At 42.3% G+C, this 15,342-nt stretch overlaps 1 protein-coding gene across 1 annotated transcript in view; it reads left to right on the forward strand.

Annotated features, from left to right (window-relative positions):
* The window catches only part of ctnna2 (catenin (cadherin-associated protein), alpha 2), a 293,809-nt gene that overhangs the window by 16,635 nt on the left and 261,832 nt on the right, over positions 1-15,342 (forward strand). The window contains exon 3 of the mRNA XM_053619170.1: positions 13,766-13,961. Coding sequence (XP_053475145.1) covers positions 13,766-13,961 — 196 coding nt within the window. The remainder of the gene's footprint in view (positions 1-13,765; positions 13,962-15,342) is intronic.

Here is a 15,342-nt window from a genome sequence, read left to right on the forward strand (position 1 = left end):
CATGAGTAGCCGTGTAGTCTTATAAGATGATGGCTTTGAGCATTGTTACAGCTTAGTGTTGAGTTTTAGGCAAGCTATTGCTTGTGGTTGGCATCTTCTAGTGGTGTTTCACTGGCTGTGTTTACATGATGAACTCCTTCTGATTGCAGATTCCAGGTGAAATGTTTAGATGTATCTTAAACTCTTCCATGCCATACCTGACTTTCTAGTGGAAAAAGGGATTCTTGGTTTGGCCCACTGTCGCTTTTTTGAAACTCCTCCTCTTCCTCCTCCTGATCTTCTTCCTCCTGATCCTCCTGATCCTCCTCCTCCTCCTGATCCTCTTCCCCCTGATCCTCCTCCTCCTGATCCTCCTCCTCCTGATCCTCCTCCTTCTGATCCTCCTCATGATCCTCTTCCACCTGATCTTCCTGCCCCTGATCCTCCTCATGATCCTCTTCCACCTGATCTTCCTGCCCCTGATCCTCCTCCTCCTGATGCTCCTCCTCATCCTGATCTTCCTCCTCCTGATCTTCCTCCTCCTGATCTTCCTCCTCCTGATCCTCTTAGTCCTGATCTTCTTTCTCCTGATCTTCTTCCTCCTCCTGATCCTCCTCGTCCCCCTCCTCTCCTCTTGATCCTCCTCATCCTCCTGATCCTTCTCCTCCTCCTGATCCTCCATCTCTGTCCTCTGGTAAATTTATGCAGTCAGTTTGATTTATGGCTGTTTATAATTTAAACAATAGTTCAGCATTTTCAGGCGAGACGCAGATGTAAATCATCTCAGGAAAAACATCAGCTAAATGTCAGTGGATTTGCTCAGGCTGCTGAAAACGCTTGCGGATTTAAACTGAGGTAAAAGGTGGACATGTGGCAGGAGCTGGCAGAGCTTCGGGGTCGTGACTGGGGACATTGGAAAGGTCCCTCTGGGTGTGACCGGGTCGAACACTTTGGCTCTCAGACTCATGTAGGGGAATCTCGTCGAGTGCAGGCCAGTGAGAAGGGAGAAATGAAGAAACAGAAAAAAGAATGACACATAAAGAGAAAAAGGGAGAGAGAGAGAAAGAGGGAGAGAGAGGTGAGTCAGGTAAATGTCAGGAGATAAAAGCTTTCAGTTAAGTGAAGTTAAAAAGCTGTTAATTTCCCCTTTATATGACAGAAGCATATTCACAGCCCTGCATCAGCAAGCTTTACACATACACTCAGAAAGAGAGAGAGAGAGTGTGTGTGTGTGTGTGTGTGTGAAGGATGCATGGACACTGTGCCTGTTCCAGTGTCAAATTCCTTAAGAAAGAAGAAAGAAAGCAGCTGGAAGTGCTCGGTTGATTATTTTCCTCTAACAGCACAACACGGAGAGTGTCCTTTCTGACCCGCTTTAAACCCGAGCTGTGAGTTCACGTTAAGCTCAGAACAAAGGCTGTGATGAAAGAGCGAGAGCTGGAAGAGCTGCAGCTTCAAAAGAGCTCGCTTTGCTTTGGTTAAAAAGTCGAACGCTCTTTGAACGTCAACGTCATTTAAGTAAAAGAGCGCAGTTTTCCCCGGAGGCCATTTTGGATTTCTGTGCTTCTGACTGATTTTTCCACCACCGTGTCCGAGCGTCTATAACACGCCACGACGCAGCGGTGCAGCACATTATTTGAACGTTTGATCTGCGTTTTCGTCGAGAGTCTCAGTCTGGAGACGAGCACGCAGACGGCGAAGTCGCGCACGTCACGCTCCTCGCTCCCTTCTTTCCTCAGACCCCCATCATTTAGCTGCGTTCTCCAGACAGCCTATTGAGCTGCATTAGCTCCTTAATGCTTCGTGTAATCAGACGGTGATTGCAGCGTGTGGGTGAGGTGCTGATGTCGGCGGCGCTCGGCTTGGGGCTATTATTTCATTTTCCTGTCCAGCGAGAGCGGCTCGGCGTGCATGATTGGAACTTTCCGCCCTTCCTGTTTATGAGGAACCCATAAAGGTTGAGCCTCGAGGACAGGGATTTATTTTGTTTGGTATGTTTTTGTGAATATTTGGAGAATAAAACATTATGCACGTGATTTAAATGGTAAATGGCGCACTTATATAGAGCTTTTATCCAAAGCGCTTTACACTTTGTCTCATTCACCCACTCACACACTCACATCAGCGGTAGCAGAGCTGCCATGCAAGGTGCTAACTTGCCATTGGGAGCAACTTGGGGTTTAGTGTCTTGCCCAAGGACACTTCGGCATGTGGAGTCACGTGGAGTCACGTGGAGTCACGTGGAGCCACGTGGAGCCATGTGGAGTCATGTGGAGCCATGTGGAGCCAGGTGGAGTCATGTGGAGCCATGTGGAGTCATGTGGAGCCATGTGGAGTCATGTGGAGCCATGTGGAGTCATGTGGAGTCACGTGGAGTCACGTGGAGTCACGTGGAGTCACGTGGAGCCATGTGGAGCCAGGTGGAGTCATGTGGAGTCATGTGGAGCCATGTGGAGTCATGTGGAGCCATGTGGAGCCAGGTGGAGTCATGTGGAGCCATGTGGAGTCATGTGGAGCCATGTGGAGTCATGTGGAGTCACGTGGAGTCACGTGGAGCCACGTGGAGTCACGTGGAGCCATGTGGAGCCAGGTGGAGTCATGTGGAGCCATGTGGAGTCATGTGGAGCCATGTGGAGCCATGTGGAGTCATGTGGAGCCATGTGGAGCCAGGTGGAGTCATGTGGAGCCATGTGGAGTCATGTGGAGCCATGTGGAGTCATGTGGAGTCACGTGGAGCCACGTGGAGTCACGTGGAGCCACGTGGAGCCAGGTGGAGTCATGTGGAGCCATGTGGAGTCATGTGGAGCCATGTGGAGTCATGTGGAGTCATGTGGAGCCATGTGGAGTCACGTGGAGCCACGTGGAGTCATGTGGAGCCACGTGGAGTCATGTGGAGTCATGTGGAGTCATGTGGAGCCATGTGGAGCCATGTGGAGCCATGTGGGCCGGGAATCGGACCGCCAACCCTATGATTAGTCAACAACCCGCTCTACCACCTGATCCACAACCGCCGATTTAGTCTTAGTTCCATCTTTTCCATGATGTTTAAACATCCCTTTATACTTTGTATCCTCCGCTATAGTTAACCGATATTTCTCTCCGTTTCAGCGTGTGCTACACGCTTTATTTTATTTTGGAATTTCCTCAGTGTTTTTACTGAAAGCATAGTTCTCATTTCATCGAGACTGACTCGGCAGCTCTTCATATTAAAGTCATATCCTGTGTCTCTGCACCCTTGAGAACTACAGCGTCGCCTCGTTAAGTATTCTAGCTCGTGAATAATAAACCCGAAGTCCTCGAGGTGCCGTACCGGCTCGTCGTCCGTCCCTCATCTATTTTTTTTCTTTTTCTTTTTTTTCTGGAATTTTCACTTGAGTTCTGCACATATTATCATCATTATCTCTATAATCTAATCTCTGGTTATTGGCTGTGTGTGTGTGTGTGTGTGTGTGTGTGTATGCAGTACACGAAATTAGCATCATGGGTGCACAAATAATACGCAGCTCTTACACAGTCAAGTGCAAATGTTTGCACACCCCTCGCATGGTTCCCCAAAACGTGCAACACGTTACAGAAGCAAGGCGACAACCCAAAACCCGAAGATGAAAAACACTTAGAACAGAAGCTTTTTGTGCGAAATATCTCGTTCTATAAATTCTTTATGTCCTAAGGGTATACGCCAACGTTTGCGCTCCACTCTAAATCTGTACTGGTGTGCTTTTCTTTGAAATTTCTCTCATATTTATTGCCTTATGATTAACTCAAGCAAAAATGTACTAATCTAAATATTTCAGAGCCCTGCGAGTCTGTCCGTATGCGTATCTACTTATGTATTATCCATCCATTCCATTTTCTATAGCGCTTATCCTACAGGGTCACGGGAAACTGGAGACTATCCCAGAGAGCATCGGGTACAAGGCAGGGTGCACCCTGGACGGAGTGCCAATCGCATACACGTTCATGCACTATGGACACTTTGGACATGCTAATCAGACCACCGTGCATGTCTTTGGACTGGGGAGGAAACCGGAGAACCCGGAGGAAACCCAGAACGTGCAGTCTCCGCACACACAGGGCCGCGGCGTGAATCGAACCCCCGACCCCTGGAGGCGTGAGGCGATCGTGCTCACCACTGATCTACCGTGCGCCCTCCTTATGTATTATTTCTAGCGTTTTTCAGTTTTCTGACGGACGGAGAGCAAAGTGCCAGCGGGAAACGTTTCTTTCTCTGTCATATTCAAGCTCCAGCTGTTCATAACCTAACCTTCATCTCATACCCACACCCTTGCAGCTGAGTTTGATCTTCTGCTCGTGGCATGGAAGCTCCGCCGCTTTAATCTTAACTTTCTTCCTCTGTAGTTCAAAATATGCTGAAGGAAAAAGAAAACAACAAAAAAAAAACGAGAGAGAGAGAGAGAGAGAGAGAGAGAGAGAGAGAGAGAGAAAGCCCTTCTGCTGATCCCCACACACCCGTCACGGCTAATGTGAAGTGACAAACACAAGCCTCGACAAGACAAGCAGGCTTTACTGACCTATTTAAGTCCTTTTAATACAACAAACCAGCGTTGAAACTTCCCACTTCTTTGTTTTGGTAGTACCACATGATTGTTTTTGCGCCTAACATTTAGAGTACAGTGTCTTTACGTTATACTGCAGAACCTTTAATACACGGCCTCGAGCGTAAATTGATATGGAGACAAGTGATGACTGGGACATTTTCTAAATGTTCTTTTTCCTGTTGCTGAATCTTAATGAAGAAGTACTGAATAATGAGAATAGTATATATTTTTTTTAAAATTGCCAGGAATGTGGAAAAACATGGCAGAAATGTCCCAATTGATACGAGATAAACATGTAGCATTAGCTAGAGCTAACGTCCATTAACTATAGGCTTATTAGCATAACATTAAAGTCTCGTTAACACAATATCATAATCAAAATGCTGATCGACTGCATTAAAGACTGATTAATAACATTATAGGCTTGTTTACGCTCATTAATAAAACTGAAGACTCCTTAACCAAATGCCATAGCTTCATTAATGACATTAAACGCTCATTATCATGACATTAGATGCCCGTTAATAACAATATAGGCTCGTGAATAAGTTTATAGGCATATGAATAATATAATAGCTTCATTTACATACTATTATGAATGATACTGAAGGCTTATTAACATCACATTATAGATTCATGAATATTTTTGGTCACTCATGAATAAAACCACAGGCTCATTAACATAATATTATAACGTTATAGCCGCATTAGACCTTAAACGTTCATTACCATGACATTATGTGTCCACTGCTAACACCATGAGCTGAAGAATAATATTGAACGCTCATTAATAACTCTGCAACATTAATAACACTATAGTTATAATAATCAACAAAAGCGTTTTATTCGTGATAACATTACGCATTAATTCCGCATTCACTCAAGGTTTTTGAGAGCGCTGGCTTTAAACCATGCATGTGAAATATGAAATATTCGCATAACGCGTAAGAGCGGGAATTAAACAATCACCTGTTTCTGTAGGACATATGAGATTAGCCAGGTATTCAGAATGAAAGAAAATGTGGAAGCTCACACACTGCAGAGACACACACACACACACACACACACACACACAGCTCTATTCTTTGAACATTTGGCACGACGCTTGTGCCAGGAACATTGCGAAAGCCCAGTGGTGACATTTCTATTGATCAGGTTAGCATGTTTGTTTACTCATGATGCTAATCTGCGACACTAAGGACACTGCATGCTCTCCTCCCTTCAGACAGAGTCACTAGCGATCGTCGCTCGTCACACTGCTGATTTTAATTAAAGAGGCGGCGTTAAGCTAAGCTAATCCTCATTCACAGCGTTTATCCGCTCTTCTAGTGAGGAAGAGAGACTCGAGTTTGAGTGGGAAGATTTTGAATTGAAACGGTGTGAGATACGTGTGCGAGCGCCAAAACATGGCATGAAGCGAAAATGTGTTTTTATTTTAAGCTGGATTGCAGATTAACCCACCATCCCGAACTAGTTTTTGTTGTTGTTGTTGTTGTTTTTGTATTTTTCTAAAGCAGCACATCCTGTTTCAAGTCTTTTATTCCTCTTATACCACAGCGGTTGTGGACAAAATAAAACAAAGAAAAAAAGAAAAGAAAGGAAGCCACTTTCTGACCAGTCAAAATCCAGAAATCGAGAGCATGTTGTTCCTCAGGGTTCTATCCTGGGACCGTTCCATTTTTAAGGGTTTCTTATCATGTTTTGATAAGAATGATGATGATTTCCTGCTGAGTGATTTATATTTTTTATTTCTGTGTTAATTAATCATGTATGTGGCTGGAAGTGATAAAAAAGAAAAAAAAAGAGTATCAGATCAATTTAGAGAGAGAGAGAGACCTACGTCAGTCCCTGAACATGAAAGCATGGCAGGAAGGCAGCAGCGAGAAGCACCTGAAGTGCCTTGACAGTGCCTTTCATGCTTTCATGTTCATGGATTGACGTAAGGAGACCTTTTGTCTTTTTTTTTTGTTTTTGACACTTAAGAACTCAGACGGCGCCCCCCATCTCCACGCACTGTGATAAGTGTGATAACGTAGGAGTGAATGAGCAAGAACGGAAATGTCAGGACTGCAGGTTCTCCTGACCTTCCTAATCCGAAATCTTTGCATGCTCACTTGTTGCCTTATTTCCGAGAAACCCTGGATTTTCTGGAATCCTTGCTGAAGATGTATTGTTTTTACTTTAATGCAACTTGGAGTGGGTGGATGTCTTGAGGCTTATTACTGAGCTGCTCTACCGGCTTACGCTTCATGTTATTGCTCCATTTGATGACGGGATGTATCGGAACTCGGCACACGTACTGTAAAGAATAAAGCGTCATTGTCATCTTCATTCCACATTTTATATCCCTGATTTTAGAGGGCTTGTAAGGCGTGGTCTAGACTCTGCTGACAAACCGCACCGTGGCCTTTGGGTTAAATATAAGCTCAGAGGAGTGGACTTCTGCATAACCTGAATGAAGGAAACTCAACCCTGTAAGCATGTGCCTAACCCGAATCTGAATACCGGGAGCTTTCCCCGTTTAAACACTGGGGTTTTACGATCACAGTTTATGTTATTATACGGAAATGGATGATCTTTACTCGAGGGTGGTGTGTAGATGGGGTGGATGTTGCATCGCAGCAGACTCTCTGTGCTCAATCTGCGCCGGCTTTTCAATCAAGATGGACTTTTATAGGTGTCCGGGGTATGCAGGAAAATGTTATTTCCACTCCATATAGAACAGATTATCAAGCCAGGACCAGTGGAGCAGAGACACAATGATGAGGTTTTACTGACAAGATAATGATGGATCTCTCTCTCTCTCTCTCTCTCTCTCTCTCTCTCTCTCTCCCTCCCTATCTATCTGTGTATCTGTTAGAGCTGAGTATGCATGTACTCAAATGGCAGCAAATTCTTGCACCTTCTTGTGATCACAGTCTAAACAACAAAACACAAGAGACACGCTCCTCCATCCATCCATCCATCCATCATCCCAACCATCCATCCATTCACCTATCCATTCATTAACCCATCTATCTACATAACCATAAACCCATTCATCAAATCCTCCACTTTACCATCCACTCACTCACCCATACGGTACATCCAACCATCCATCCATCCACTGATACACACACTCACTCCCCCATCAGTGAATCCATCCATCCATCCATCCATTCACTCTCACACTTACTCATCCATCAATCCATCTGTCCCTCCACCCTCCCAAACACCCTAGCCATCCACCTATCCGTTCATTAACCTATCCATCCACAGGTCCAGGTCCCATACATCTGTTCATCACATCATCCACCCTTCCAACCATTCACTTACCCATACATCCAACCATCCATTCGACCACTGATACTCCCACTCACTCATCCATCAGTGAATCCATCCGTCCATCCATTCTCTCAGACACTCACTCATCCATCAAATGAAACATACATACATACATACATACGTTCGTACATGTATACACTGATCCAGACACACATCTATTTATCTGCCAATTATCTGTCCACCAATTTATCAATCTATACCCAACCAGACACTCTTCTATTCATCCATCCATCCATCCATCCATCCAACAATCCATCCATCCATTATTGATATGCAGGTACCCCATTCATTATTACTGGTCATTGAAATGAATCCGTTACATTTATTGTACATCATCCTCTTAGCCTTGATTTATTAGAAGCCACATTTGGTGTTAAAGTAAACGAGAGATTAAACCATAAATGCTATCATTTTGCCCATGGCTAACGTTAATGCTGCAAAATGGGACACAGTCAGCATCGCCACAGACTCTACCCCACGCCGAGGACCGGTAGCATTAACTCCTGTGACTGGACACTTCACTCACCACTGTGCAGATTTCATTACACAAGTCAAAATTGATTGTGTTATTGCTGTGTGATGAAGTGCAAATGCAGTTCCTCACAGTCCAGAAGAAAAGGTTAAGTGTCTAGTGCTGTTTACAGCGGCCTCAGGAATAACAGAGCACTTTTGGAAGTTAAGGTCACTTGGCACATTCACATTCGGTTCATTTTTCACGCTGGTGTAAATATTCTGACAATTAGCAACAGTGCTAACATTTAACCTGACATTTAATTAAAATGTGACATTGTAGAATCACTCATCCAGACGAGTAGCAGTGGCTGCAGTTTGGGAGGATTTCAACGTCACGTCTTGAGCAGATTAACATTTGCACAACAAACGCTGTGGTTTATAGCTGCTTTAATTCTATTTATGAATATGAATAGGAATAAGTATACGGACTTTGAGAAAGTTGGTGCTATTTTAGCTCTCTTAATCCTCTCATGATGACAGGAATATCCGTCCAGGAACTGACAAATCCACTCTCATGCTGCCGCGTGCTGAAATCATCATGACTATAGCCTACTCTGAGAGAGAACTCTGAGAGAGAACACGGAGAGAGAACTCGGAGAGAGGACTCGGAGAGAAAACTATAAGGGAGAACTTCTAAGGAGAACTCTGAGAGAGAACTTGGAGAGAGAACGCCTATTGAGAGAGAACTCCTATTGAGAGAGAACTCAGAGAGAGAACTCGGAGGGAGAACACCTAAGGAGAACTCTGAGAGAGCTCCTAGAGAGAACTCAAAGAGAGAACTCATAGAGAGAACCCCTATCGAGAGAGAACTCCTATCGAGAGAGAACTCCTATCGAGAAATCGGAGAGAGAAATCGGAGAGAGCTCCTCGAGTGAGCTCAAAGAGAGAAGTCAGAGAAAGAACTCTGAGAGAGAACTCGGAGCGAGAACTCGGAGCAAGAACTGGGAGAGTGAACTCTGAGAGAGAACTCAAAGATACAATACAATACAAAGATACAAGCTCCTAGAGAAAACTCCTAGAACGAACACATAGGGAGAACTCCAAGAGGGAACTCCTAGAGAGAACTGGGAGAAAGAACTCATAGAGAAAAGTCATAGAGAGAACTTGGAGTGAAAACTTATAGAGAGAACTCTGAGAGAGAACTCAAAGATACAGTACTGTTCAAAAGTCTTTGCCTACAAAAATAATATAATTAAAAGTTTCTACATTGAATTATTTCTCAGTAGTCTCAGGTACACTTTGTTTTGTTGTATGAGGAAATTAGCTGTGAAGTTTTACTCAGCATCTTGGAGAATCTGCCACAGTTCCTCTGGAGACTCTGACTGTCACACTCTGTTCTTAAAAAAAAAAAAGAATTTGCACTTTAGAATAGCTGAAGTATGAATTATGGAGCGGTCTGAAAGGAAAACTCTGGAGGACTCTGAAATGGCCTTAAGACTCATTTTCTGAGAACTCTGAAGTGAGAACCTTTTCATGTAAAACTCTGGAGAGCACTAAAACCGGAACTCTGCATTGAGAACTCTCAGCTAAGAAGTCTGCTGTAAACACTCTGAAAACTCTGCAAGGCGAACAATCTACGATTGGAGTTCTGAAGCGAGGCCTCTGAAGTGGGAAATCTCTGAAATGAGAACTAGATATTAGCCAGTGCTAGTCTGAGAACTTAGCTGGTAGAGCGCCGAATGGAGAATTCTGGAATCTTCTGGAGAACTCTGGAGACCTGAGATGAGAAAACTCGGCAGTGGGGAATCTAAAGTCAGAACTTTAAAGTGAGATAGCTTCAGAGAGCACTGGAGTAAAAGCTCCGGAGAACAGAAGTTCTACAAAATCCACCGACAAAAAGCCACGGAGAACAAACAAATAAATAAAATACTACTAAAAATAAATAAATAAATGAAAAAACAGGAAATGTAAAAGAGTAACAAAAACAATAATAAAGCAATGTTTGAAGCACAAATTTTATAACTGTATATATTGAAATACTAAAAAAAAAATTTTTGTGGCAATTTCCCTCAATTTTTTTTTTTTTTTGTTTATTTATTATATTTAATGTGTTATACAGGTTTTATATTTATATATTATCATCTCAGTATCTTCACTTCAGGCGGCTTCTGGAAACATGCTGCATGTCGATGAGAAATGATGAATGATATTACCTGAGGTGCGAAACAGGCGCAAAACAGTGAACACACACACACGCACACACACACGCACACACACACAGATGCTATTTTGCATTAGGATTCCTGTTTGTTGTCGTACAGTCCCATTATAGCGTAGCCGCTCCTTCAGCAGAGCTGAGGAATGGAGTGGCAGTACAAGGACGCTCTCCTTCCCTCCTTCTCTCTTTCCCATCATCATCATATTCTTGTATTTTTTCGAGCGTACTGTTTTCTTCCACATTTGTTCTGCATTATGAGGAATAAGTGATAAGTGTTGGTTTGGACTGTTTGGACAGCGGCACAGCAGCCAGCCACTCAATCCTTCTCCGTCTCCTTCTCCTTCTCAGACGCTGGCTTTTTCCCACAGCGTGATACAGACGGCTATCTGGCATCGGCTGTCTGAGAACCTGGCAGTGTCTGAGAAGATTAGGGAGAAGGGAATACTCTGGGAAAATAGTCTTTCTCTGGGAAAACCCTTAAAGGGGAAATGATGTGTGCGCATGTCCGCCTGTTTATAAGACTAGTTGCAGAACAAAATGGAAACTATTCAGTCCGGTTTTGTCCGATTTACTCGGTGACGCTCGGGGGATTAACAGCGGATGGATTGTGTGAAGAGATGGACAGAACTGAGGAAAAAAAGACGCTGAAATTTTACTTCATTATAAAAATGAAGCCAGCCTAAACATGGTTGAGAACTATTTCAAGTCAACGGAAATGTCCAGATGAATATAAACCATATTCCTAATCATCAATCTGCTGTTAAGAATACGCTAAACTTTGCCCATTTTGTTGCTTAGCAACCGAAATTTTCCCGACTATTGACAGACTACACTGAGTGACGGAAGAAATGGAATATTACAAATCACGGCCAAACACTCTTAAAAATAAAGGTTCTTCAGTGGTTCTTTACAGCACCATGGGTTCTGCAAAGAACCTTGTTTTTGTCAGAACAAGAACAGCTTGAGCTATGGGTTTTTTTTTGGGTTTTTTTTGGAGATTAAAGAAGTGCTTTACGTTTCATTATGGGTTCTTCAGAGCAGTGTATTGGTTCTTCGACAGGTTAAAGGGAACCCTATAAGGTTAAAGGTTCTCCTGCATCACTCTTAAGGAATTAGTCCTTAAAGGACTAACTAAGGGGTTTTTAGAGACCTTATGATAACATGGTTCCTTAAGGTAGCAGTACATTTGTATTTCATTTGAAGATCTAAAACGATTTAGTATGAGATATACACAAAAGCAGAAGAAATCAGGACTGTATACGGTTCTCTAAAGAACGTGAGTGCAAGGTTCTTTGTGCAACTTAAAAGGGTTCTCCTGTGGTCATCTAAATGGACGTTTTTCTTATCGCTGGTGCGCTAGTTTTAAACCAGGTCTGATTCAGCTGTAAAGTCTCACATGGTGTCACGCCCCAGCTGCTATTGTTATTTATCTTTGGGTTCGAGTGTCAGGATCGTGCAGAAGCAGCGATGGATTGACTGACAGCGAGTGATGAAACAGCAGCAAAGCTACTGTAAAAAAAAAGGATTTAGTTTAAAGGCATGAAATTGAATGTCTTTCAGCTGGGAGGTATGTGCTCCGTATCCTGTTTATCCCTCGCTCTCTGTAAGCGGGTCGTGAAATCAGATTTGCACACGCCGTCTCATCACAGTCAGCTGAATGTCTTATGAGTCGAGAAATATTTAACGCAGTCATTCCGTCTCTGGGGTTGACGTGGTGCAGGTTGTGAAGTCGTTGTGGAGAAATTTCACCCGTACACAGTTTACCGAGGATTATCCTGTCCTGTATGAACTGCGTCTGAGAACCTACACCGAGACACCGTGCAGATGAATTCTGGGATCTGATTGGTCAGAGAGTGTTACATTTATATAAGTGGTGTTGTGTTTTTTGTTGTTGTTGTTGTTGCCATGGTGTCATCAATTGAAACACTTCCAATACCAATTTCAATACTTTCAGAGGGGACTGTATATATAAACTGCAGCAAACTTAAAAATAAATAAATAAATAAATAAATATAAAATATAATATGCAGTATTTAAAATGCAAGAGGAATTAAAAACACTTATATAACAGAAACTATGTGTAGAAAGATGATGTTTAAGATGATAAAGTTTCAGAAATTGGCCACATTTGGAATAGCCAGCATGCAGTGCTTAATAAGCCTGCACTCAGCACATAGCCTCTGGATTTGTTTTTCTTTTTTTTTTCTTTCATTTCTTTTATAATTGGATGGGAAGGATAGACAATTTAGCAAAATGGGATTTTTACCTCTTAATATACTGAGAATGAGCAACAGAAATGGGAAAAAGGATAATAGAGCTATTCCAGTTTCCCCTGCGGCTTATTTAACCTTAAAACGTGAAAGGGGAAAAAAAATAGACATAATTATATATTTGGAACTTTCTTGTTTCTTTCTGGATAGCTTTTGAGTTTATACAGCCTCGTTTTAACGCTAATTAATATCAGAAACCTTTGTATTTACCGTTTCCATGCTGGTGATTAACAGCAGGGACTCACGGCTCTCGTCGGACTCTGCCCTAACTTTACGTTTCCTCCTCCAACCTGACTCCGGACTTTACTTTACTGGATTACACTTTTAATGAATCGTTTAAGTGAGTACTGAGAACGTGCTAATGATGGTGATGATGATGATGAGTGAGGCAGGGCAAAATAGCAAAATAAAAAAAAATGACCCACCTCCATCTTCACTATTGACATGCATAATGAATAGTTATATAATAATACTGTAGCGCTACACAGCTTCTGGAAGGCGTGTTTACTTTCATTAGCATTTGCAGCAGGAAGTCAAACCATTTTGTAAAGCTGACATTTGGGTTTTATTACTCCGATGGTAAAAAAAAAAAAAGAAAAAGAGCTTACCAAGACCTTTACATTTTTGCAAGACCTGTTACACGATGATTAAATACTTTGGCAGCAGAGCTGATAGGAGAAATCGCATCACCTGGAGCTAGCTTTAGCAGGAAAAAGTGTAGACGCTAATCTTTTGAGATGCAATTTGCATTTCTGCCACTCAGCATTGCTTAGCAAAGTGTGGAAAAGCGGCTTGGCTAAAAGAGACGAGGGGTGAAAAGTAAAAAAATAACACCCAGTCTGATTGTGACGGTGTCGTTTTTAACGCAATGCATGTGGTGAAGGAATTTATTTTATATCACTAAGGCGCATTAAGTGTCTAATCTCGGTATTTTTAACCTGCAATCTCGGCTCGTTCCACAGGTGACCACTTTGGTGAACACCAGTAACAAAGGACCATCCAGTAAGAAGAAGGGTCGCTCTAAGAAGGCACATGTCCTGGCCATGTCTGTCGAGCAGGCCACGCAGAACTTCCTGGAGAAGGGTGAGCAGATCGCAAAGGACAGCCAGGACCTGAAAGAGGAGCTCATCACTGCTGTGGAGGAAGTCCGTAAACAAGGTGAGGGAACTTTGTGATGTTCTGGGCTTTCATTCATGTGAGATAAAATATTTGCATGAGTGTGAGTGGGAGGGTTTTAATGCTGAAAATAAAAAATAATAACGGCATGAATTAAGCTGTCAGAGCCAGAATTTATTTATGTGTTTGTTTTTTTTGTTTGTTAGTTACTTAGTTAGTTTGTTTCTCTAGCATTTCCCAGTGTTTCTGATGGCATGAGGGTCATATTCTTAAAAAAGAAAAGAAAAATGAACAACAACAACAACAACAATAATAATAATAATAATAATAATAATAATAATAATAATAATTTCTGCATTTTTGAGGGCCGAGCGGTTTTGAACATCAGAGTTCCTTTGATAATTTTTGTACAGACAGGTCTCAAGACGATGTGAGCCAAATTTGGTGAAGATTGGACAAAATTTGGAGAAGTAGCAAAAATGGCAGTTAGATGTAAGCATTTTTAGCATGTTATTGTGACTTTGACCAGTGGGGGGCACTGCGAAAAATAATTTATTCTATAGGCTCAGGTCATGGTCCTGAAGTTGCCTACCAAGTTTTGTGTCCGCGCGTAAAGAGGTTGCTGAGATACAGCCTCACTTCCTGTTTGATGGCTTCGCTGTCAGATTCGTTGGCCATTCACGGGCAAACCGTTTGGACTATTCAAAAATGTTTTGATACCTTTTTGTGAGGCTTAGTCTGAGGATGATGTGTGTACGTTTGGTAATGATTGGACAAAATGTCTAAAAAACATTTTTATAAAGGCAGACTAATCTCATTAGGCAGAAATTGGTGTAATATGGTGGGTTGAACTCGTCTTGACCCAGGGAATCCAGCGATGCCTGGTTTTTAAATTTCAGACACACGGTTCGAAAGTTACGACCATAAATGTACTTCCACCTTAGGCCCACATTTGACCCGATGGTGGCGCTATAGCGTTGGCAGCACTTCGCCCAAATTTGGGCAGAATGTTCCTTAGACCCTCCACAATCAGTGTGCCAAATTTTATAACTTTTTACCAGAAGTTTCTATGGGCTGCCATAGACACCCCAGCCAGAAGAAGAAGAATAATAAGCAGGAAACACAGAAGAACAATAAGGCGCCTCCGGTGCTTGGCCCCCTAATAATACTTTTAGCTTAGTCCAGTTTAAATCCAAATATAGATACGGATATTTAAATGCAAATTTAGATAAGAGATATTGTTTATTTTATTAAATAAATACATATTAATATTAATATGTGATATTAATATTTATCATATTACATGAATATTTATATAAACAGTTTATAAATATATATGTGGGAAGATTACGTTACATCGCTGGTTACTTCAGCGAATCGGATAAACACATCATTTCCGACTGACATCTCTTTTTTCTTACCT

Source organism: Ictalurus furcatus, chromosome 29, assembly GCF_023375685.1.
Source record: "Ictalurus furcatus strain D&B chromosome 29, Billie_1.0, whole genome shotgun sequence".
Classification (NCBI taxonomy): Eukaryota; Metazoa; Chordata; class Actinopteri; order Siluriformes; family Ictaluridae; genus Ictalurus; species Ictalurus furcatus.